General features: G+C 38.7%; 1 protein-coding gene across 1 annotated transcript; it reads left to right on the top strand.

Annotated features, from left to right (window-relative positions):
• Positions 1-2,881: 2,881 nt before the first annotated feature.
• On the top strand, positions 2,882-16,344 carry si:ch211-117c9.2 (solute carrier family 26 member 6). Its single transcript, XM_056235320.1, has 19 exons — positions 2,882-3,296; positions 4,734-4,873; positions 5,385-5,495; positions 6,275-6,447; positions 6,721-6,885; positions 8,846-8,998; positions 9,084-9,166; positions 10,060-10,207; positions 10,356-10,469; positions 10,994-11,071; positions 11,511-11,606; positions 12,983-13,089; positions 13,172-13,241; positions 13,325-13,417; positions 13,497-13,580; positions 14,645-14,950; positions 15,666-15,720; positions 15,861-15,997; positions 16,074-16,344. Exons 1-19 carry the CDS (start codon positions 3,136-3,138, stop codon positions 16,098-16,100), a joined length of 2,301 nt encoding a protein of 766 aa, XP_056091295.1. The 5' UTR covers positions 2,882-3,135; the 3' UTR covers positions 16,101-16,344.
• Positions 16,345-24,776: the final 8,432 nt, after the last annotated feature.

Here is a 24,776-nt window from a genome sequence, read left to right as displayed (position 1 = left end):
AGACATTCCCTTTCAATGAAACTTAACGCTGCGTCAGGAGCTGAATCTATGGGGATGTAATACCCACTATGCAATGCTGACCAATGCCTGCCTGTGCACTGTGAAAGTCACCAGCAGCAATCACAACCTTGTCAGACTTAAGCACTGGGCCTCAATGGGCCTCGACCCCAGAGAAACCTAAATGCATTAGCAACCAATTCGGACGCATCCTGTGACAGCACAGGAAAACCCTGAAGCCTCTATGCTCAGCCGTTTATGAAACAGAGACTCTTGCATTAGAACAGTCCGAGCCGCAGCTACAGGACAGCCCAGAGCCCCAATGAGCAGACCTAAGAGGAAGACTATATAGACATAGCCTCAGCCAAGTCCATAGCACTACATTTAGCAGCCAAACCAGGCCAGAGATGAAATACGAAGTCGCTCGCACCAACTGGGCACCGGTACTGACAATTTCTGACACATTTGCTGAGGAAGGTTTTCCAGTTTTATTTTTGTCGGAGTGTCCAAAGCGCTACGAGCTGTAAAGGGCCCTCTTCTGGAAAGGGGGCTCATGCTCATTTGCATTTAAAAATGTTTTTGCTTCCACCCAAATAAGGGCATTTAGGGCATGTTATAATAAATGATATAAATGACACCTGAGACTTACATCTTGTAAAAAAGGGCATAATAGGTCCCCTGATAGATCTGATAGATTGGGGAGGGTACCAGATGAGAGAGTGGACCACTTCGTGTGGCTTAGTCCACCTCATCTAGCGTCTGTTCAGCTCTAAACCATGAATATACTAACCAAGCCTTGAGAGGTGAGCCTATGAAAGAGTGAACAGAGACCACATTCAGTTTCACCTATCTGGACTCATAAGAATATCTGTCAGTGAGCACAACCGTGCTTTAATCCCAGTCAATCTCAACCCTACAGACGCTATTATCACTGCAAGTTCACCAAGGAAGCGTGCACTATCGCCTCCTACTCTGGAGAGGGATACAGATAATAAGTGAGACTTTTACAAAAGTCCTCTACATTATATTAACCTGCCCATTCCTTGAGAACTTTTAGGAAGCATGCCAACATTGAGACAATGTTTACACTAACAGCTCTCTGCTGAATATGATGAAGGGGGAACTGATGGAAGTGCTTTAAAACACCAGCTTTTTAATCCATCAAACCTCCTCTGCCTAACACCCCCAGATATGCTGGAGGAAGGGGACCTTATTAAAGTGAAGGGGCCACATCTTTTCACCACGTCCCTTAGCAGCCTTACATCAGCCTTAGCGTTCCTTAGCAGTCTTACATCAGAGGAGCATGCTAAACAACAGCATTGCTCTGGACCAGATAAGAAAGCGGATCACCTCATCTCACCGCAACTTCACACTTTCAATTAACATCAGTCCATCCTCTGGACCTAAGCCCCAGAGTAAAATGCTGAACAACAGAATAAGATAAGATAGCGGATCGCATAATCTCCCCGCAACTTCACGCTCTTAACATTTGTCCATACTTTGTGCTTAAGCCCCTCCAAAAGCAGGATGTAAGCATTGAGCTGGGTTCTCCTAGAGAAGCGAGCAGGCATTTACTGTGTCCACTCTCTCCAAGCCTAAAAGCTAGAGAACTCTTCCGTAGGAAAACTCCTGAAGGTCCTTGAAGGCAGAAAGCAACATCAGCGTAAGCTGAGACACCACCCTCGGGCAGCACTGCTGAGAGGAGATTGGGCAGATTGGGCAGATCCCATGGTGTGCAGAGACCCAATGGCCTGACCTGCCACCACATTTGACTTGCCACAAGCCGCAAGGAGGAAAAGCAGAGGTGGCGGACTCATTTGATAACACCTGCATCGACTCTACCAACCTGCAACACCACGAACGAAGGGCCTGAACTGAGAGGTGCAAACACTTGACTCTCATCCCACAAGAAAAGAGTCAAGCGAGAGGGGAGCTCCCTCAGCTCGCTTGCTCTACTCCCGTTATCAAGGCAGGAGTCTCCAAAGAGGATGCAGCACCAGGGAGAGAAAGCAGTTTCCTGAACTGACATGAGAGCAACAGAGCTAGCAGGAGAAGCCCAAGAAGGGAAAAACTCCCTATACTCCTTACAATCCCTATGACCGATCCCGCTCTGCCACCTTGGCAGCCGCGCGACCCAAACCGCAAGGTGCAGATACTCAACTCTCATCCCTCAAGAGAGAATCAAGCAAGAACAGAGTTTCTTACCGCGAATGATTCGCAATGAGTGCATCCAGTGTCTGGTGGCTCTGTTCCATACAGAACTTACAAAGTCCCTTTAAGGCAAGTCATTTCACTCTGCGTCTGTCTTTGAAACACCTCTCAGCCAATGCACATGTGCAGTCATCTAGCTTCTAACGGCAGCTGCAGTGACTCAATGACTTTACCAATAGGCAATTGGCTCTTTTATTTAGAAGGCGGGACATATTCCGCCAGCCATATTGTGCGTTGCACTTTCTCCCATTCATAGTAAAACGAGTCTTTGTATAAAGTTGTTGATACATATAAATTGGCTGATTACTTTGTTCTCCTAACTCATCTCGTTTACTTGGGGAAGTCATCTTGGCAGATAAAACAACTCAAATTAAACTGACAGATGATGACAAAAAATATAACAATTGGACAGCTGAAAGGACAGCTTTTAGTGCTCACTGACAAATAAGATGTTGCCTTTTTATATTTTGTTATATTTATCACATTGTAGGCTACTATTTTTGTCCATGTGTTTGTGAGTTAGTGAAGTGTCACAAGTTCATTAACTGATGTGTGATATTTGGCAATCTCATGTTTATGGGACTGTTGTGGGTGTGGTGTGGGATGGATCTTTAAAGACTCTGATAATGACCCAAGAACTTTTCCTATATGGACATTTCTGGTTTGAACATACTGCAGGTACCTGCACACTGAAATTCCCCTCTATAGGAATCCTTTGGCTGCTCCTATAGATGGTTCCTTCATCTGTCTGTCATCTCTCCATGGAAACCTATAAATGGACTCATTATTCTCAGTGAAAAGAAGAATCGTCACAGATATATTCTCAGGGAGAAAAAAAAAACATCTCAATTTATACTTTACCCCCTGGGAGGCGTTTGAGGGTTTGAGTTGCCGAAACCCCCAAACCTAGGCAAAAAGGAACATACAATGAACATGAATAGGACAGGCATGGGTTTCTCTGAACATGGTGGAGCAAAATTCTGCGTGGAGAGGATCATCCTGGATGAACTTAAACTTGAGGAAGTAGCTCAACGGCAGACTGAAATCCACGGGCCCTCTATAAAGAAGAAGATCTGTGACTCTATAAGGTAAGATTCAAAGACACAAAGTATGTCGTTATGCAAGGAAAATGATGTAGCCCCCTTTTTGACTAGGGTTGGGTATCATTTGAATTTTAACAAATCTGATTCCGATTATGATTCTTATCTATTCCTAATTTTGATTTCAATGAGGTAAAAAAAAAAAAAACTATCATTCACATTTATTCTGAGTCTTATTGCAAAACAGCATGAACAAAAATCAACAGGCTAAAAGACACCTATACAAGAAACTTCTGCCTATGGTTTAAAAATACTATAGCAAAAACAACTACCCTAACTAATATCAATTTCAAGCATTATTAAAGACAAGTAAACACTCGGTGATTAAAAAAAGAACAAATAAACAAATTAGCAATTGCACAAATAGATGCAACTGAAAGATATGATTGAAATTAACAGTGTTATAAGATTTTCAGGTATTCAGGTATACAGAAACTGTAATCAAATGTAAAATAACACTGCACTTTATAAATAAAATACAAATTACAAATATAGAAAGTTATTCAGTCAAAAACAGCGAGGGAATTTTCTCTTTGTCTTTTGTTGTTTGATGTGATAGAAACGGCAGCAGGAATATTAGGCTGCTGTCACTTTAAGAGCTGCACGGATCCAATATACAGTTACAAATGCGTTTTCTTTTTCAACTATTTAGGGTCACTTAAGATATAGTAACCGACTGTGTTTTTACGAGGACGTTTGACATTTTTGTGTGTATTTGTCCGTTCAAGTGCAAAAAGACGTGGAAGAGAATTATCAGTATCACGCAGTATGAGAGGTGGCTTTCTGTGCGCACGATTTGGATGTGTACGCAGAACAGAAAACAGCGTGTGGGTCTTCTTGCGCTTGAATGGTTTAAAATCACATTCAAATCACTTTTCTGCATGGGAGCATGTTTTGAATGTGTGCGCACTGCGCAGCACAGAAAACAGCTTGCGGGTCTTCTTTCACTTTAATGGTTTAAAGTCATGTTAAAATGTATAATCAATAAGAAGAATTGAAATGCGCGCATCTTAGCGAATCTCCGGTTTTTAGAACCGGTTCTAAAATGGAACCGGTTCTCGATACCCAACCCTATTTATGACTGATATGTGACGTGATACATTTGCACTTAAGATTTAATTCAAAATTTTTTTCATCAATCACTTTGTTTTAAGAATGTAAATTTATCTATCTATCTATCTATCTATCTATCTATCTATCTATCTATCTATCTATCTATCTATCTATCTATCTATCTATCTATCTATCTATCTATCTATCTATCTATCTATCTGTCTGTCTGTCTGTCTGTCTGTCAATCTGTCTTTAATGAAATCGTTAATACATTGGATATTGTCGCTATTAGCCAATAACGCCAAGGAAGATTTAGAGTTAAACTATGAACAACACATTCTATAAAACTCTTATGCTTTTACTGTCTGCAAGGTGCTTTGTAGGACAGTGGAAGATTTGGATTCTAACGTGGATACCAGTTCTGTCCTGGATCCCCCAGTATTCCGTTCAGGAAAATGGACTTGGTGACCTGGTTTCAGGTGTCAGTGTGGGAATCATGCATCTGCCTCAGGGTCAGTTTACAAGTTCAAGTTCCAAAGCAAAACTACACACTGGATACAAATTCTCAAAATGTTCCTTGAAGAATGAAAAAATAAAAACCTGACAAAACCCCATTGCTGGGATGTCCCCAAGAAAGTTGATAATCGTGATAAATAATGTTTTAATTAAAATATAACAGCCAAACTCCAAGGGAAGTCTCTAAAGAGATACATTATAGAGTGGGTATAAAAAGTATACACACGCCCCTGTTAAAACAGCTGTTTTTTGTGTTGGAAAAAAATGAAGCAAAGATAAATCATGTCAGAACTTTTGCACGTTTAATGAAAAAAATTGCTACCTTTAGTGACACAATTTTAAGAGCATATATATATATATATTCCTGGAATAACTGCACACAGCACTTAGTCTGTTTGGACATCTTGACTTGGGAATATTTTCCCACTTTTCTTTGCAAAAACACTCTAGTCTGGTAAATTGCAATGACTTTTTATATCCACTATAAGCTTGTTGATTGATACTCAGGTATGGCATACGCTCTTTTGGCTTCTGTCCCACCTGTGTTTGGTCTCTACACCTCCTTCTATCCTGTACTGGTGTACTTCATCTTTGGCACCTCTAAACACGTCTCCATAGGTGAGGGGAAGAGAAAGAATGTAGGTAATGTGAAATGTTATTTTGTATTTTATACAAAATACATTTAGAACATCTACTTTTACCAGCATTATCACACATTGTGATGACGCGCGAAATTCAGATGGAGGGCAGGGAGTGAAGAGCGCAATGGACGAGATGGAGGAAAGTCCGTACTGTACTACTTTACACGCTATTACAAGAGAAAGATATAAACAAAAAATCAAAATGTTGTACGTGATCCTTACGTTATGAAGAGGAGCGATTTTTCAACTGAATTTAAAGATTTTCCTGCCATCGAGGCGGTAGATATCAGCAACTACCTCGGATTACAGACATACTTTGACTTTACAAAGTTCAGAAACGTTACACGTTACACAAACATAGCCACTTAAGTTGTATACTCACCTTTGACGAAGTGATCACTGCACACACGGACATTTTCCCATTCGGCCCACCCGACCGCAGACGTACGTAGGTTTTCCTACGTAGCCGTTTTTCGGTCGATTTCTTGCATTTTCCCCCCTTATGAACAACAACTTTTGGTACACGATAAAAACTCATCGTGGTTTGATCGATTTAAGTAACCATAAACGACGCAAATTTGAGTTTGTTATAGTGCTTTCTAAATACAGCTAATCACTTCCTGCCCTCCATTTGCATTTCGCGCCATGGCAACCCAGTGGCGTGAGGTCATATGAAAACAAGCCATAGATACATAGACTATGATAATAATTTCTTTATAAAAAACACCCAATTTGCGCGTTTTCAATGCCTTTTAGGAACCTTTGCGGTGATTAGCATAATGATCGGGAGCGTCTCAGAGCGATTGGCTCCTGAGGATCACTTTCTGACCAATGGGACAAATGGATCAGTCGTCATGGATACGGAGGCGCGAGACGTGCAACGGGTGAAAGTAGCCGCAGCAACGACGTTACTGTGCGGCATATTTCAAGTGAGTCTAGCTCTAGCTTAAACAAGAATATGAAAACAAACATGAAAATACATAAGAATGAGAGAATGAGCAAAGTAACCAAACAATGAATACATGTGTGGGGGAAAACGCTTGAAGGAATGTGAAAAACAATCAAATGAATTCAAATAAGAAAATAAGAATGAACAAACGAACAAACCAAGGATTAATGTAGAAAAACAAAACAAAACATTTTGAAACCAATGCAGTCCTCTATGTAATTCCAATCATTGTGTGTTGTGTCTTTTTCTGTAGGTTTTATTGGGTCTGGTTCGGTTCGGGTTTGTAGTGACGTATCTCTCCGAGCCGTTAGTGCGGGGCTACACGACAGGCGCGGCCACCCACGTCATCATTTCTCAACTCAAATTCATGTTAGGAGTTTCGCCCAGACGATTCACTGGACCCCTGCAGCTGCTTTATGTGAGTATTTCAGTATATCTTGAAACTAACAACGTAAATTAAAAATAGCACGTGTTAATGCTGACTATTCACTTATTTAAATAAAATAAATGTAGTACATAATGAAAGTTTTTCATTTACATTATGTAAATGAACATTATGCAACTTTATGTTGCGTTGCATGTTTTGGTTAGTAGCCTAGTGAGGCTATCCTTCCTGTTCCTGTATTCTCCTGAGTATCAGTTTATTAAAATACGATATATTGAATTCTCCGTTGTAGAGTTTACTGACCAACAGTAAGTAACTGAATGCGGCGGGAATAATATATTAATTATATCCCAGACAGCAACATAGTGTTGGCCCAGATCTGGCCCATCTGGTACACTTGGATTCCATATGTACCAGATGTGGGCCGGATCAAGGCCGACACTGTGTTGCTGAATGGGAGAAAGTGCAATGCACAATATGGCGGAATAAGTCCCGCCTTCTGAATAAAAGAGCCACTCACCTATTATCATAGCCAATACTAATAACATAGCATTTCAGTATTTTAAAACATAACGCTTTTAATGAGTTTAAAGGTACGGTATGTAATTTTGGAGAGGCTAGCAATAGCATGCTAGCATTGAAATCATAAGATCCCACCCTCTTTTAGAGCGTCTCTAAAGCCATGCCTCCTCCAAAACACATGAACACACACAGCCAGAGGAGAGTCTGAAAAGCATTAAATTACATCATGTCTCAAAGCTCATAACTTACAATACAAGTAACGTAAACAATTTACAGAGCTCTTACTTGTTCAACCTGTCTGCTGCAGATTCATTTCTCCATTGATAGTGTTGACATAGAAACACATAAATCGTGAAACGTCAAGGGTTGCCGTCTCTTAATCACGGTAATTATGGTGTGAACGCAGCATAAACTCGTTGTTTGTGGTCCAGGAGGAACTGTAGAAGGTGCTGCTGTTTGTTTTTGCCGTCTGGTGACTGTGTCTACAACTCTGCATAGCCTCTGATAAAGTGTGATGTTTGTGCGAGCAGGTGCGCAGAGGTATTGAAATACATATGTTGACAACTAGGTAGGACATCCTATCATTAGATTCAGACCGAATGCAATGATTGGACGAACATCTTTTTGACCCTGATACATCCACAGAAGACATAGGCCTATGTACATTTTTTTTCCACTTCTATTATTGACTGCTATCAGGATGTGAAGAGAGTTTCAAACAGTATTAAAAAAAATGTTTATGAAAAACATTGCCTACCCATCCTTTAAGATGATGTAAATACTTTATGCGAGAAAATGCAATAGTTGTATCCCGTTCACTGATCTGTGTTAAAGATAATAATAATAATAATAAATTTTATTTGTCATGCGCCTTTCTCAGACTCAAAGCGCTACAGTACAGAACAAAACAATCAAACATGAGGATAAAATAAATAAAGAAATATAAAAAGAAGTACAACAAAATAATACAATTATAAATTGAAAGCTTGACTAAAAAAATATGTCTAAAGAAGTTTCTTAAAACAATCCAGAGAATCAGCATCCCTAATAGTTGTAGGTAATGTGTTCCATAATTTTGCATAAAGATATAGAGTTGTGTGACACTTCCTCGGGGTTTAATGCTGGGATTGGTTACCAATCCTCAAAACACAAAAAGTGCATTCACATAAATTGGAGTGAGGATTTTAACATTTATAATTAATTAATCTTTTCCCAAACTCACCATTTTATTTCACAGCGCCTCCACAAATGAATGATAATAAATGTCTACCCCCATAAATTAAAATTTCAGACATATTTTAAAAACACATTTATTTTAAGGTGACGTAGTTACATTGTACTTAAATAAGTAGTAAGTAATATTAATTAACTACATGTTCTTAGGGTTTAGCTTAGGTTTAGATACTTGTAATTATGCATAACTTACTGTTATTACTATAGTAAGCACATTAATTTCTCTCTCTCTCTTTAGACTCTGGTGGAGCTGGGCAGTTTATTACTGCAGACTCATATTCCCACTCTGGTGATCAGTCTGGTGGCTCTCACAGCTCTGGTCATTGTAAAAGAGATCAACTCCTGCTACCGTCACAAATTATTCCTCCCTGTTCCCATCGAGCTCATGCTGGTGAGGACATGGTGTGTTTCTGTAAACTCCAGTAGTATTCAAAACGTCAGATGCTCAGTAAACAACTTTGGATGTATCTTTCCAGATTATTGCAGGGACTCTTGTTTCTCATTATACTGATCTGAAAGCTGGTAATGGTGTAGATGTGGTGGGAAAAATTCCCAGTGGGTAAGTGTGTGCTTCACATCACATACAGTACATAGGGGTAGATTTTGAGTGTTAAACTGTTTCTTTTGAAACACCAATCCTCATGCAGAAGGTTAGAAAGTTTTCTTGGTGACTCAATTCTTGGTCTTAATCTCTGTTGACTGACTTTGTTAAACCCATCAAAACAGTCAGAAAAGCACTAATCCCAAGCCAAATGAAATTCCTTCACTTACACCCTCACGTGTGAGATTTACTGGACCTTTGTGAGTACTTCCTTCCAATGTGAGTATCGAATATGATCCATCAGGATTTTGAGGAACGTTTATTTGTTCATCTCTCGATCATCATTGTATTGCATTGCATTATATTTTTTGCCCCCACTATGAAAACTACAGACCTTTGGTCATAAAACTAAGCATTTAAATATCATCTTAAGACATTATGGGAGATATAGAGTGATAAATGATATTTATATGCATTTTATGTAAGTATCTGCTATACTGCTATAAAGATCTAATTGATTTACATTACAAGCTATCAGAATTTCTTCTAACTTTTTTGGCCATATATCAGTAACTGCATTAAATTGCACATTTTTTGCTCAGTTTTGGTCTCTGAAAAAATAATGAGCTTCATATTTTCCTGTATCATATGAGCCATAAAAGCCTGATGTATCAAATATGATACTCAACAAAAAACATGCAACTATATTGTATAAAGGTTCAATAAACTGTTCCAATTTTGTATTAATATAGATTTTTCAGACTATTATTATATTATTTCACACGTCTGGCTTTACAGGGTTAAGCATATAAAAGACACACACAAAGGTTGGTTGGGAGAAATGAACTTTGCCCCATGCACCTAAAAGCCAAAGCTGTGTTAGTGATCTGTAACCTCTGACCTCTCCACAGGCTGGTGCCACCCAGAGTCCCAGAGGTGGGTTTCTTCTCCTCGGTGGTAGGAGACGCGTTTACCGTGGCTGTGGTGGGATACGCCATCAGCATTTCTCTGGGCAAGACTTTTGCTCTCAAATATGGATATAAAGTAGACAGCAATCAGGTACAACAAATTTCACCCAAATCCGACACGGGCCAACCAACCCATGTGGCACATATGCCTTCAGTACACTTGTTCACATAGATATATCATGCTTTGAAAATGTATGCGCATTGTGCAGAGGTGAGAGTCTGTCATTGTCCCTCTGCAGGAGTTGTTGGCGTTGGGGTTCAGTAATGTCATTGGTGGCTTCTTCCAGTGCTACTCTGTCACTTCCTCACTATCTCGCAGTCTTGTCCAGGAGAGCACAGGGGGGAAAACACAGGTGATATTCCACTTGAGAAAAACAAACAGTACCGCTCAAAAGAAGAAAAAGTGACCCGAAAGTAACAGTAAAGACATTTAAAATGTTAGAAAAAAACTTCTATTTCAACTAAATGCAGTTCTTTTGAACTGAAAAAGAATGTATTATAGTTTCCACAAAAATATGAAGCAGCATTGTTTTCAAAATTGATAATAATAATAGTTTCTTGAGCAGCAAATCATCATATTAGAATGATTTCTGAAGGATAATGTGACACTGAAGACTGGAGTAATGATGCTGAAAATTCAGCTTTGATTACAGGAATAAATTACATTTTAAAATATATTACAATAGAAAACTGCTCTTATAAATTGTAATAATATTTAAAAATACTGTTTTTACTGTATTTTTGATTAAATAAATGCAGCCTTGGTGAGCATATGAGACTACTTTCAAAAACATTTGAAAATCATCCCGACCCCAAAATATATAAAACATATGCTGTCTATTATGCTCAACTACAGATATACTTTTGTGTCATGTAGGTGGCTGGAGTGATATCTGCTGTTATTGTGCTCATTACAGTTTTAAAGCTCGGTTCACTTTTTGAGGAGCTGCCCACAGTAAGTCATGCACTCAATTTAACACTAGACAAAATATAAATTTGTGATATAGAATTACATTATGTAATTAAAATACTTGTAATTGATAAAACTCTGTAATTCAGGACCTCTCTCCAAACATTGGCATTCATTGGTGGCTCTTGTGTCCAGTGTTGTTGTTGTTAACTAAAACTAAAATTATTACAAAATAATTTCCATTTTTTTTAATGCCAATTAAAAAATACTTCTGGAGCCAATGAAAGCGGTTTAGAAATATTTATTATTTTATTGATATATTTATATTTACATAATTTTAAATACGCCTATTTATGATTGATTTAGGCTATTTTTTTCAGATTAGTACATTAAAAATGTATTCCTTAATTTTTGAAGCGGCACTCCTAATCCTCCATTTGGACATCAGAGCAATTTTTAAGTTGTTGTTTGTGTCTGTCATCAGGCTGTGCTTTCCACCATCGTGTTTGTGAATCTGAAGGGAATGTTCATGCAGTGTCAGGATATTCCTGCTCTATGGAAGAGCAACAGAGTAGATCTGGTGAGATCTGATCATTAAAGACTAATAAATGTATGTCTCCTGTGTGTATGATACTGTGTCCCGACCCTCTCTAGGGCTCTTCACACACCGCGCTTAACCCCGGGTTATCATCGTTCTAAACACTGCTTTGTAACCCCGGTACCAAATGTATACAGTGTGAAACGATGAGGTGTTAGATTGTTATGACTAGATGCTTAGCAATGGACAACCAATTACATGCCACATATTCAAATTGGACAGTCACAGAAACACAGCATGTTGTATAAACAGTAGGCTATGTTCCAATGTTTTGAGGGTAAAAATGTCAAATGGTAACAGAAAATGTGACAATTGGAGTGAAGAAGAGACCGTTTCATTCTTACCTTTATAGTTGAAAAATCCATTTAGTATAAACTTGATAGTAGGCTATGGCAATATATAATACGAGGATGCGCAATTCTAGAGCCTTTATGTAAATAGGTTGCATGCCGCATTCGTCCAATCAGTGACACTGACTCCACAAATATACAAATAAGGACATTAACCCAGGGTTTAAAGGGGTAGTTCACCCAAAAAATGAAAATTATGTCATTAATGACTCACCCTCATGTCGTTCCAAGCCCGTAAGACCTCCGTTCATCTTCGGAACACAGTTTAAGATATTTTAGATTTAGTCCGAGAGCTTTCTGTCCTCCATTGAAAATGTATGTACGTCCTTGTCCAGAAAGGAAATAAAGACATCATCAAAGTAGTCCATGTGACATCAGTGGGTTAGTTAGAATGTTTTGAAGCATCGAAAATACATTTTGGTCCAAAAATAACAAAACCTACGACTTTATTCAGCATTGTATTGTCTTCCGGTTCTGTTATCGAATCGCGTTCAGTGCCGCTGCTGACGTAAGACGCTGCTGACGTGTATCTGGTGCGCCCGAGCTTCGTTTACAGTCTGAGGGAGACGCACGCTGTAAACAAAACAATCTTCGCAAACATGTCTAAGGATTTCGACACAGAGGAAGACTTGCATTCTTTTGCCCAGACATATATTTTTGAACCCGAATACACGGACGCACCAGACACACGTCATCAGCGTCACTGAACGCATATTAACAACAGAACCGGAAGAGAATACAACTCTCGGACTAAATCTAAAATATCTTAAACTGTGTTCCGAAGATGAACGGAGGTCTTAACGGGCTTGGAACGACATGAGGGTGAGTTATTAATGACATAATTTTCATTTTTGGGTGAACTACCCCTTTAAGAGTGTACAATGAAATGTCTGCTTATGAATACCCAGGATTAATTGTTAACCACGGGTAAATTATGAGCAGTGTGAAATGGGAAGCCAAATAACCCAGGGTTAGCTAGTGTGTGAAAAGCTCTGTCTGTTCCTCTAGCTGGTGTGGCTGGTCACGTTTCTCTGTACGGTTCTGCTGAATCTGGATCTGGGTCTGGCAGCGTCCATCATATTCACACTGCTCACAGTGATCTTCAGGACTCAGCGGTGAGCCTGTGTGAAAGTGTATTTGTGTGTCTATAAAGATAAAGGCTATGTGTTTCATAACCATCCTAATGTCTTTGTCTAGTCCGAGGTACTCTTTACTTGGCAGGGTGCCTGACACAGAACTGTACTTGGAAACAGAGTCAAATAAGGAGGTGAGACTTCCTTGCAGGCAAACTGCTCATTTATGTGTACTGTTTATGGAACTTCTATAATCTATATTTGTGATTCTGGTCAGGCTAAAGCAATCCCAGGTATCACTATCTTCCGTTCCTCTGCAATGCTCTACTATGCAAATGCTGAACTCTATCAAGAGGCCCTGTTGGAGAAGGTAATGAACAGATGAATTACACACTTGACTAAAGACATGAGCCGTCAACAGCTTTCAGCTCATCTTTCTTTCTTTCTAGTGTGGAATCAATGTTCCAGAGCTGAAAAAGAGGAAAGAGGAGGAGAGGGCAAAAAAGAGACAACAGAAGGGAAAAGATAAACAGGTGAGAGAGGAATGCTGTAATGAGGAATTCTGGAAACTCTTCTGAAAGCCTGAGAACATGAGAGTTTCTGTCCAAATACCACAGCTTAAAGACAATCACATACACACATTCATCATTATTACACTAACCCTACCCCTGAAAGAAACTTTGTGTATGTTTGACTTTTTTTTTTTATATATATATATATATATATATTTGTGAATCATTTTCCAACAACCCCTTACAGAAAATAAGTATAGCTTACATCAAGTTTATTAAGTATACTTAAATAAATAGTTCACCCAAAAAATTCAAATTATCCCACAATTTACTCACCCTCAAGCCATCATCCAAGGTGTATATAACTTTCTTCTTTTAAGCGAACACAATCGGAGTTATATTAAACAATATCCTGGCTCTTCCCTGCTTTGTAATGGCATTGAATAGAGCCTGAGATTTTGACGCTCCAAAAAGCACATCTATCCATCAAAAAAGATCATTTGAACAGATCCATTATACTCTTACACATGCTTTCTTTTCTTTTAAAACATAACTGACTATGTTTACGTGAATACTCGCCAAGACCGGCATTTTGACCGACAACACTTTTGACAATGTAAAATATATATGTAAATATATATATAATATAAAAAAATACATAAATATATATTTTATATGTAAAATTCAACCCGCCAAGGTGGCTACTAGAAGTGCCTGAGTAATCACTGGCTTCAGACAAAGGCTGTACGTGCGGTAACAAGAGAGTCGAGTTCTGGCGGAAGGGTGACCTTTGACCTGACGTATGACGTAAGAAGTAGCTCCTTTCTCTTATATGGAAATCCTTCAACATTTTTCTTTCAAACATCTTGCTTTAGACTTCTAAATCGCCAAACGGCGTTTTGTTTTGCTCTATTGTCACGGTAATTCTCACCTAAGCTTACACTACACCTACGTCATTCGCCCTACGCCATACGTCCCCCACACACTCTTGCATACCTCTCTACAGAAACCTTTTTAAAGTTTTAGTTCTTTAAGATGTGAGCATGTGAAACAGTTTCTTAAGCGGTTATGTTTCTTGTTTATAGACTGGAGTTCTGAGAGAGTTAGCGAACCGAATGCTGGTCTCCATGAAGAATGTGAGTGAATCTGTGCACTGCCAAAGAACGGACCATGAACACATCATCAATGACAACGGCATAGCGACAGTAGGCCACGGTAACACGAACCACGGCTTCCAGCCAGAGCAGGACTCTGAGGAGGAGGAGGAACGGGACAACACAGAGACACACTCCTCCAGCTGTGACAATGTGCAGGAACACACACACTCCATCATCCTGGACTTCACTCCTGTCAGCTTCATCGACACGGTGACCCTGAAAACACTGGAAAACGTAGGTCAAAACAAGTCACATTTATTTATAGGCCTATATACCTACAAAAAAGATTGTTTCAAAAGCAGCGTCACATTGATAAAGACGACAAAAACAGTGTTAATGTTGTACAATAAATGTTTCAGCTGTTAAGCAGCTCTACATAAGATGATAGTAAGAGAGATAGAAAGAGAAATGAATCGATGCTTGTTTCCACTATGGAATAATAATAAAAAAAAAAAAGTAAATTCGAATTTATGTTTTGCAATTCTGACTTGTTTTCTCAGAAAGAATTGAGAGGGAAAAAAAGTCAGAATTGTGTAATACAACTTTTTTTCTAATGTACAACTCTAGCAAACGCTCATTCTCCCTCCGTCGGCCATCTTTGTTTGGAGAAATAAATCCACTTACAACGGTTTGCCACTAGGTGGCAGTGTGTAGGATGAGGCACTAGTGTCCACTGTAGAAGTTGATGTGCAACTATGCCATCAAAAACCATGCATTTGCAAGAAAATGTTTTTTTGAATAGCTGTCTACTCACTGTAGTGACCTCTATGAGTGAAAGGGTTAAAGTAAAAGTAAAGATTGTGAGATATAATCTTGTAAGGGGGAAAAAAGTCTGAATTGTGTCACATTACCTTTTTAATTCCATGGCAGAAGCAAGTTTCCATAGTAATGAATTGAGAGAGAGAAAAAAATCATGCTGAAAAGAAAGAAATGGTAATCTTTCTTCTAGATATTTCAAAACTTTGCTGAAGTAGATGTCACTGTTTACATCGCTGGATGTCAAGGTGGGTAAAATCTGATACACCCTTAATTAAAATACAAACATTCACATGCTAAATCAGAAATCTAAATAAATAACATTACTAGAATGTGTATAATTCATATATTCAGCCGCCAACAACTGCCCCTTTTTTTGTGGCTGCAGTGTGCGTAGTGCAGCAGTTGGAGCGAGGAGGATTCTTCTCAGAGTCCGTCTCAAAAGGGCGACTTTTCCCATCTATCCATGATGCTGTGCTGCACTGCCTGTGTCTGAGAGATCTGTCCTGCTCTGAGCTTGCTCTGGTGAGACTGTGATCACACTGAGCAGTTCATTAACATGTCTCCTGTCACATTCATCTGAACTGTTGCTCTGTCCCAGGAAATGCCCTGCGTTACGAGGTTCTGACCAGCAGATGTCAGTATGTCCTCCTCTTTGACTGATGTGCCTATGTGAAGACCCCTTGTTACCATGACGACCGGCATCAGGATGATATAAGTCAATGGATATTGACATCCCACAATGAAAACATCTAGTCATTTTGAGATATATGTGTGTAGGGCTGCAAACTATCACGCATTCAGTGCATTCACACCACACAAAACATCGCGGAGCAGAGAGGACACTGACAACACGCCGACAGACAAGACAGATCAGGTTACTTTTGATATGAAACAAAGTATTAGCTTTCAAATTCTGTCAAATTTGTTACGAAATTCAAACAATAAATACCGCTTTGGCGCTCTTTAATGTGGCGTGACAGATCGCTGTAGTGTCTTGGTTCAGGCGGCAATTGAACCGATCTTCTCTTCCTCTTAGTCTTAACTACTAGTTACAGCACCAAATAAACATGAATGAACATCAGAAGGTATGTTGAAAGATACAGAACAACTTACTGAAGGGTATCATGTCTCATGTAATCGCTCAATCAGCGTTTCTACTGCGGAAAGAGGTCAGTAAATCAGCTTGTAAACAATGTACACTTAACGTTATATTTACCTCTGGAAATTCTAAGACCATAGCTTGTTAGTTAGCAAGAAAAATGTACTCTAAAGAAGAGCATTTTGCTAAATATATGCACTATGGGCATATTACATATTCATTATAATAGTGTTTATATAATAGTGTTAATAATGATTATATTAACTCTTATATGATTAAAAATATTTTAACGTTATTATTATGAAAAAACGTATAATTGTAAATTAATTGTATACAAATCACTTGTTAAATTTAAACTTTAATATGATAGTAATGTAATGCTGACAGGGTTCTCTGTATAGTTTAACATTTAGAGCATTTATTTCTTCCAGTGGTGGGCCGTCAGGGCCAGCAAGGCCTTCTCTGCTGGCCTAAACACTATCAGAATCACTGACTTGCACTTTAATATATTTTTTCCATGAATGAGTATTAAATTATTCCCAATAGTTCATTCTCTTAATTTTATAGCTTTTCTCTTGGTTGCGCTGCTTCCAGTAGTGTATGTTTATTTTAGCGCTTTTATCCAATCATATTTCAGCCATCATGCGTTGCCAGGGTCAAAGAAATCTGCCTTCAGGCCTTCAGAATCGACAGTGCGGGCGCCTGTAGCTTACAATGAATGGCAATGAAACCGTTGCTTTAACCAATCATAAGCAGTCAGATTTAATCAGCCAATCAGATTTCGATTTGACTGCAGCGGGGCCATAGCAGGCATACAATAACGTCGGCATTTTCACGTTCTTTGATTGGATGCTTAGAGCGCGTACTATTACTGGTAGTCTGCTTTCCGCATCTGTAGCGAACTGCAAACTAAAATATATTCCTGTAGATTTAATAGTTTTTCAACCCACAAATTAATGTTTCTTTCCCTCCTCGACCCCCAGCAGGTTCCAACCTACCTGAAAAAATCCCTTATTCAGCCTGAGCTTAACGCAGAGTCACGGAACACTGCTCGATCTGTCCGGGTAAAAACTGACTAAGTTATGCCACGAATGATTTTGAAGGCAAAAGTCCCGCTGATCTCATTGCTTTCGTTCAAAACTCTGTGTGAGAGAATGGGACAGCTGTAACGTTACACATCGGCAGGTTATGCGGTGACTGTGTCCACTGCTTCTGTCGAGCAGACACTCTCTAAAGCGAATTAAAACTTGTGCTAGAAATATGACGGGACTCGACTTACAGCATTAGACTCGTCATTGTTGGAACTGAAACGCACAGATAACCTGTACAACAGAGTAATTTAAGTCTTCTTGAGGAAAGAAATAAGGATGGATTTTGTGTAAAAAATAATCAGTAGTTTTGGTGAGTATAATGCTTTTTTCCCCGTGGTGAATATGATTTTCTTCTTAATTTTTCTTTTAAATGTATGATCGAAACGTATTTTTTTTTTTTCAAACATCCATACTATTGTAACTTCTGAAAAAGGACTATTGTAACCATTGAACGACAAGATAAGGGAGGCTCCGTTATGAACTTATAATCGGAACGCAAGAACAACTGTACACAAACGCACCAGCCGAACTCACGCGCTCGTTTATCTCTAACCAAACTCACCGCATTAACCCAATAACTGCCGGTGCAAAATAAAAACAACAATTATAGAGAGTCTTTGCGCTGCTACACTATTAAAAGTTATTAATTCAGGTAGGACAGAAGGCCTAGGTGTGAAATGCACGGCCCGCCACTGATTTCTTCCAAATAAAAAATATTTCCATTACCCTTCAAATTGCGCAAATTGAAAGTGAAAATATTGAATATTTCGCAAAACTGCAATGGAAACAGTTTCTTCGCACTCACAACAGGTCACCTGATGTACGTAAAAGTCACATGATCATTCTTTAAAGATGACACGTATGTTTGAACAGAAGACGAGTTTTGGAGTTAAACTCATAAAAGACAAACGTATCACATAAATACTGGATTCTAAACAGCAAAGAAATGCCACATTTTATCAAGACCTTGAAGCAGATATGAGGAAGAAACACCTCATACTCAAGTAGCCTATAAGGGCTTTCCTTGCCATTATGCCATTACATCTCCTTCCATAATGTCTAGTCCGGTGGCTGAGATATAGCCTACGTAAACCTACCAACATCCGTTGGCATGATTTTTGGAATGACTTCTCGTGAGAGGAAAAAATTACATTTGAGTTGCATAACATCGGTTAACGGAAATGCCGTCAGTTCGCAATAGTTTTTTATCGACGTTTAGAAAATATCGCAAAAGTTTTGCGCAAACCTGCAATGCAAACGCGGCTAGTGGAAGTGTAAAAAAGGCCCCCTTGTGGAATCTAAGCGTCAGATTCACCTCGCTTCACCTGGACTCTTATGGTGTGTTCACACCGAACGCGAATAGAGCGTCAAATACGCGTCTATCGCGTTTAGTTAGACGCTTGAACATTCGCTCGAGTTCAAATTTTTCAACTTGCGCGGAAGACATTCGCGGCAAACGCGTCGCCCAATTCGCGTCATTCGCAACGCCCGGCGCGAATGATGCGTCTATTCGCGTCTTTGCATTGACTTTGTATGTAATCTACTCGCGCAAATAATTAAATTCGCGTTCGGTGTGAACACACCATTAGCCAATCACAAGTTGATTCAGGATCGCTACGCGCGAGTATTATTCTGTCAGAGGTTTTGACAGTAGTGTACGCGAACCGCACGGACTTACAACCCGCCTTGATTCAACTGCTTTAATTCTGTGTGCGTCTTTACAAGTAAGAATCTGTATTTTGTTGATCTTTTACTGGCATTGCAAAGGCTAGATTGGTAGTGTTTCGTCTGTTTAGTATTGCTAAATGTAAGCTCAGGCTTTCCTGCTCAGCTAGTCTTCGTGTCGTGATGATTCTTTCTATTGATGTATAAGTTGCCACTCGGGCATTATTCTTTGGTTATACATTGTGAAATACCAGTTCAACACTTTCTGTGCATAGTTTGTAACCAGTGGCGGCTGCTGGTCTTTTAAAGAGGGGAAACTCATTTTTTTTTAAACTCGACTGTCAGGTGTGGGGATGGTGAAAAGAGCGAGGACTCTGGTGCAGTTGATGGGCTTTATTTTAATAATAAAATAAAAAATACAAACAAAAACTACGAACCAGCACAGGACAAGGAGAATAAATAGGGAGCAAAAAAGGCAGGTAACGAGGGAGGACAGGTGGGGCATAATAACTAATAATCAGGAAACAAGATGGGAGTCGACACAATCGACAGGAGAGCACATGGCACAAGGAAAACACATGACAAGCCATGTGCTGCTCACACCAAACATGACAAAAACACAAACACATGGCCAGTAAAACAAATTACAAGCAATTGTGCTCACACAAAATGAGACATGAAGAACAATGAGAACACTCATAAGCCACGTGTTCCCACAGAACATGACAACATGAAAGCACACAGCTAGTGTAAAACACAAGCTGTGCTACACAGCAAAAGACAAAACATGACATGAAAGCACGCGGCCGATGTAAACACGAACCGCGTGCTACACAAAAAACAACACACTGAACAGAGCTAACACGAAACCGCACGCGAACACGACAAGACAGAACGTTATGCACGAGTCGAGAACGACCATGAGCTCATCCTGTGCACTCACAACAGAAAACAAACACGCAGAGCATGCATGTCCAATTCCCGACACAAAACCGAAACCAAACTAGACAGATGTGCCGGGATCCAAACACCACGCCCGCAAGGCACCTGACATCGACGGAGGAAATATGGGAATTAGGTTAAACTGTGAAATGTATGATGAAAATTGCAAATACCAATAAATATTACAGCAGTTAGTATTTCGAGTACACTTGCTTTCGAGTACATATCCGCCTTGAGACTGAGCTCGAAATCTCGAATAGCTTCTTCTTCTTCTTCTTCTTCTGTGAATTTTATTGGCAGTTTGCAATCTATGTGCATTACCGCCATCTACAGGAATAAGGTGTGATCACATTGGGACATGAAATTACCGCCCCCCCCCCCCCCCCCCAAAAAAACCCCCCCCCCAAAAAACAAACAAACAAAAAACAGAGAATTAGAGCCCAAGCTTCAGCTGGCGCTACGTGTTTAGCTCCTCCAGCTTCAACCTCAACTCAACCTCCATAGAAAAAAAAATAAATAAAAAAAATAATAATAATAAAAAAAAAAAAAAAAATAATAAAAAAAAAAACATAAAACTAAAGTCTTCTTGCTAACTGTGTTTTTTTAAGAAATTCTATCACTGCTTTTATTGTAGAGTGTGTTCCTGGTAACTTCAACAGGTTGCTTAAATTAACAGATTTTGTTACCCTCTTAATTTTTTCTCTCTCTTCAAGGTACTGCCTACATGTCAAAAGTACATGCTTCACAGTTTCAATTTCCATACAATATGGGCACATTCCCGTCTCATGTTTCCCTATTATATATAAGTTGCTGTTCAGGCCTGTGTGTCCTAGCCTTAGCCTAGTAAACCATGTTTCCTCCTGTCGTGATAATGAACTCATTTTTTTAACTGTTACATTTTGTTGAATACTATATAAATGCCTACCTTTTTCCCCCTTATCCCATTTATCTTGCCAGAGTTTATGAATACCATCTTTAATTATTGTTTTAATTTCTGATTTGCTGAGTGGAACCTGTATTTCTACTTGTTCTGCTTTAAGTGCTTCTTTTGCCAGCTCATCTGCCTTCTCATTCCCCTCAATACCTGTGTGCGCTGGAACCCAAGTGAACTGTGTTATTAGCTTCTGTTGCGTTATTCTGAATATTATCTGATGAACTTCGTCTAAAAGATCTTGCCTGCATTCAGATTTCCCAGTCTGTATGCTAGTTAAGGAGGACATAGAGTCTGAACAAATAACCGATTTATATGGCTTCACTTCTTCTACCCACTGTAGTGCCATTATGATGGCCATCATTTCTGCAGAGAAGATTGAGAGGTGATTTGAGGTTCTTTTTTGTATTGTAACTTTATATTTAGGAATGTATACAGCCACCCCCGTTTTACCTGCTGGTTCTTTGGATGCATCTGTAAATATTTGTACTGTATCATTATATCTTACTTCTATATACTGTTGTACACTTTGATACAATCCCGTCTTAACTATGTTTTTAGTTTCTATATTAACTACAGGATAGCAGAAAAACCAAGGTGGAGTTATGCTTAAGTTAACAGTTTTGCTGCAGGATATAATACTGATTCCCATATCATCTGCCTCTTTTTTACTACTCCATCCAAAACTATTTTCCACAATGCGTCCATATTCCCAACATTCCTCTAACACCAATTTTGTAGGATGTATATTCTCATGCCCTTGTAAGTTTACCCAGTATGCTAGAGAGAGCTTTAACCTCCTAAGATCTAAAGGCATCTCCCCTACTTCTACTTGCAGCGCTGGGATAGGTGATGTTCGGAAGGCTCCACTACACAGCCGGAGAGCTTTGGCCTGCACCCTGTCCAATTCAGCCAATGTAGTTTTAGCTGCTGTTTTATATACTGTACATCCATAATCAAACACTGATCGGATTATTGCTATATAAATTCTTTTCAAAGAAGAGCCTGATGCCCCCCAATTATAACCTGATAGACATTTTAAAAGATTAATTGCTTTCTTACATTTTTCCACCATTTTCTGTACATGATTTTTAAAAGTGAGTTTACTATTAAACCACACACCAAGATATCTTAATTCATTAACCTGTTTGAGAGATTGCCCATATATCTTAAGATCTATTGTTGGTTTTACCCTTTTCTTAGAAAAACAGATGAATTGCGTTTTTTCCACTGAGAGGTGAAACCCCCATTCAAGTGACCATTTTCCAACCTGACTAATTGCTGTTTGCATCCGTTGCTGTAAATTATCTATATTACGGCCCCTCACCCACAATGCTCCATCATCTGCATATAATGCCCTGTTTATCCTTTGATTCACTCCATCAAACACATCATTAATCATTATATTAAAAAGAATAGGACTGCATACACTACCTTGTGGGGTGCCATTATCTATTGTGTATGTACTTGATAACTCTGATCCTATCCTTACCTCTATGGTTCTATCCTTTAAAAAATCTTTAATCCAGTTAAACATTTTACCTCCTATTTCCAATTTATTCAGCTTAATTAAAAGTCCTTCTTTCCACAGCATGTCATAGGCCTTCTCTATATCAAAAAAGGTTGCCAACACAGATTCTTTGTTAACCTGTGCTTTACGTATCTCATTCTCTAGGCAGACTACAGGATCCATAGTTGTTCTTCCAGTACGGAAACCACTCTGATATGGTGTGATCAGCCCTCTGCTTTCTAATGTGTACCCTAACCTTTTAGTAATCATCCTCTCCATGAGTTTACATAAATTAGACGTTAACGCTATTGGTCTGTAGCTTTTAACATTCGTTTTATCCTTTCCGGGTTTCCCTATAGGGACTATTACTGAATGTTTCCACCCAGTGGGCAATTTCCCTCCCTCCCAAATTTTATTATATAAAATCAGTATCACATTTTTTGCCACATCAGATATTTCTTCAATCATTTTATAGCATATCCCGTCTCTCCCTGGTGAGGTATTTTTTACACCAATCAATGCTCTTTTTAGTTCAAACAATGTAAAATCTACATCTAGTGAGCTCTCCCCCACCACTTTCATCCCCAACATATCTTTATTCTCTTCAATGGTCCTCATTCTTAGATCTAGCTCTTCACTGGAAAGGTTCTGTGAACTATGTATTTTAACAAAAGATTTTGCTAGCATCTCAGCTTTTTCTCTACTAGTTACTGCCTCAATACCACTATCTCTTAATATTGGTAGTGAAAAGTCCCTTCTTATCCCACCCATCTTTCTAACCATTCCCCATATATCATTTATTTTAATTCCTGTCCCAATATTACTACAGAAATCTCTCCAGTATTTCTTTTTAGTTTCTTTTATAATTCTTTTAGTTTTAGCTTGTGTTCTTTTATACTCCATTAAATTATCAAAAGAATGATTAGATTTAACTACTTTAAAAGCTTTATTCCTGTTTTTAACAGCCTCTCTACACTCATCAGACCACCATGGTACCATTTTCTTCTTCTTTGCTCCAGATGTTTTACCTATTGTTTCCTCAGCTGACTTATGTATTATATTAACAATCAAATTATTTAATTCCTCAATATCTTCACTCAAATTTGGCATCATTTCAATTAATTTGCTGCTTGTTTTAAAATTATACAGCCCCCAATTGACCTCTTTCATTCTCCATCTTGGAATCCAATTTTCTTCAAAACTAACATTTTGACTCCTTATCTTTACCCAGATAGGATAATGATCGCTACCCATTGTATTATCACTTCTCACATCCCATATGCAAGTACCTGCTAGTTGTTTTGATACAAAAGTAAGATCAATTGCAGATTCTACACCATGAGCTACATCATATCTAGTGCCTCTTCCATCATTTAAACACACTAACTGATTATCATCCATAAAATCCTCAATTATGTACCCATCTCCATCTGTTCTAGCACTTCCCCACAGAGTATTATTTGCATTAAAATCTCCACATATTATAACTTTGGATTTTTCCACATCACATATACTCTCCAACATATCTCTAGTTATTTTTTTACAAGGATTATAAAAATTTATTATTCTATTTTTTGTTTTATTCACCCATACTTCAATTATAATTATCTCAAGCTCTTCACGACTGTTGATAACTCTATAATTAACACCATGTTGGATGAAGGTTATAACTCCACCACCCATAGCAAGGGTTCTATCCTTACGTACTGCTGTATATCCATACAATATAAAATCAAGTGAAGGTTTTAACCATGATTCCTGAATACAAATTATGTTAGGTTTGACAGATTGCTCCTGAATGTGCTGTTTTAATTCTTGTCCGTTCGCAATTAGACTCCTCGCATTCCACTGTAGAATGCTTAGCATCATTATTAATCTCCACCACCACATGTTGATTGTGAATCTGATATCCCCATTCTAATTGTTGCATTGATGATCTCTACTGACATCTCTTCCATTTCAAAATATTTTTCTGCCGCTTTTGCAATTATCTTAATTCTCTCTGTTCGGCTACATGCTTGGGCAGAACAGTTAATGATTTCCACCATAAATGCTACAAACTT

The sequence above is a fragment of the Rhinichthys klamathensis genome, unplaced genomic scaffold (genome assembly GCF_029890125.1).
Source record: "Rhinichthys klamathensis goyatoka isolate OS25496 unplaced genomic scaffold, OSU_Roscu_1.1 h1tg000419l_1, whole genome shotgun sequence".
Classification (NCBI taxonomy): domain Eukaryota; kingdom Metazoa; phylum Chordata; class Actinopteri; order Cypriniformes; family Leuciscidae; genus Rhinichthys; species Rhinichthys klamathensis.
This window is presented reverse-complemented; position numbering and strand designations above follow the sequence as displayed.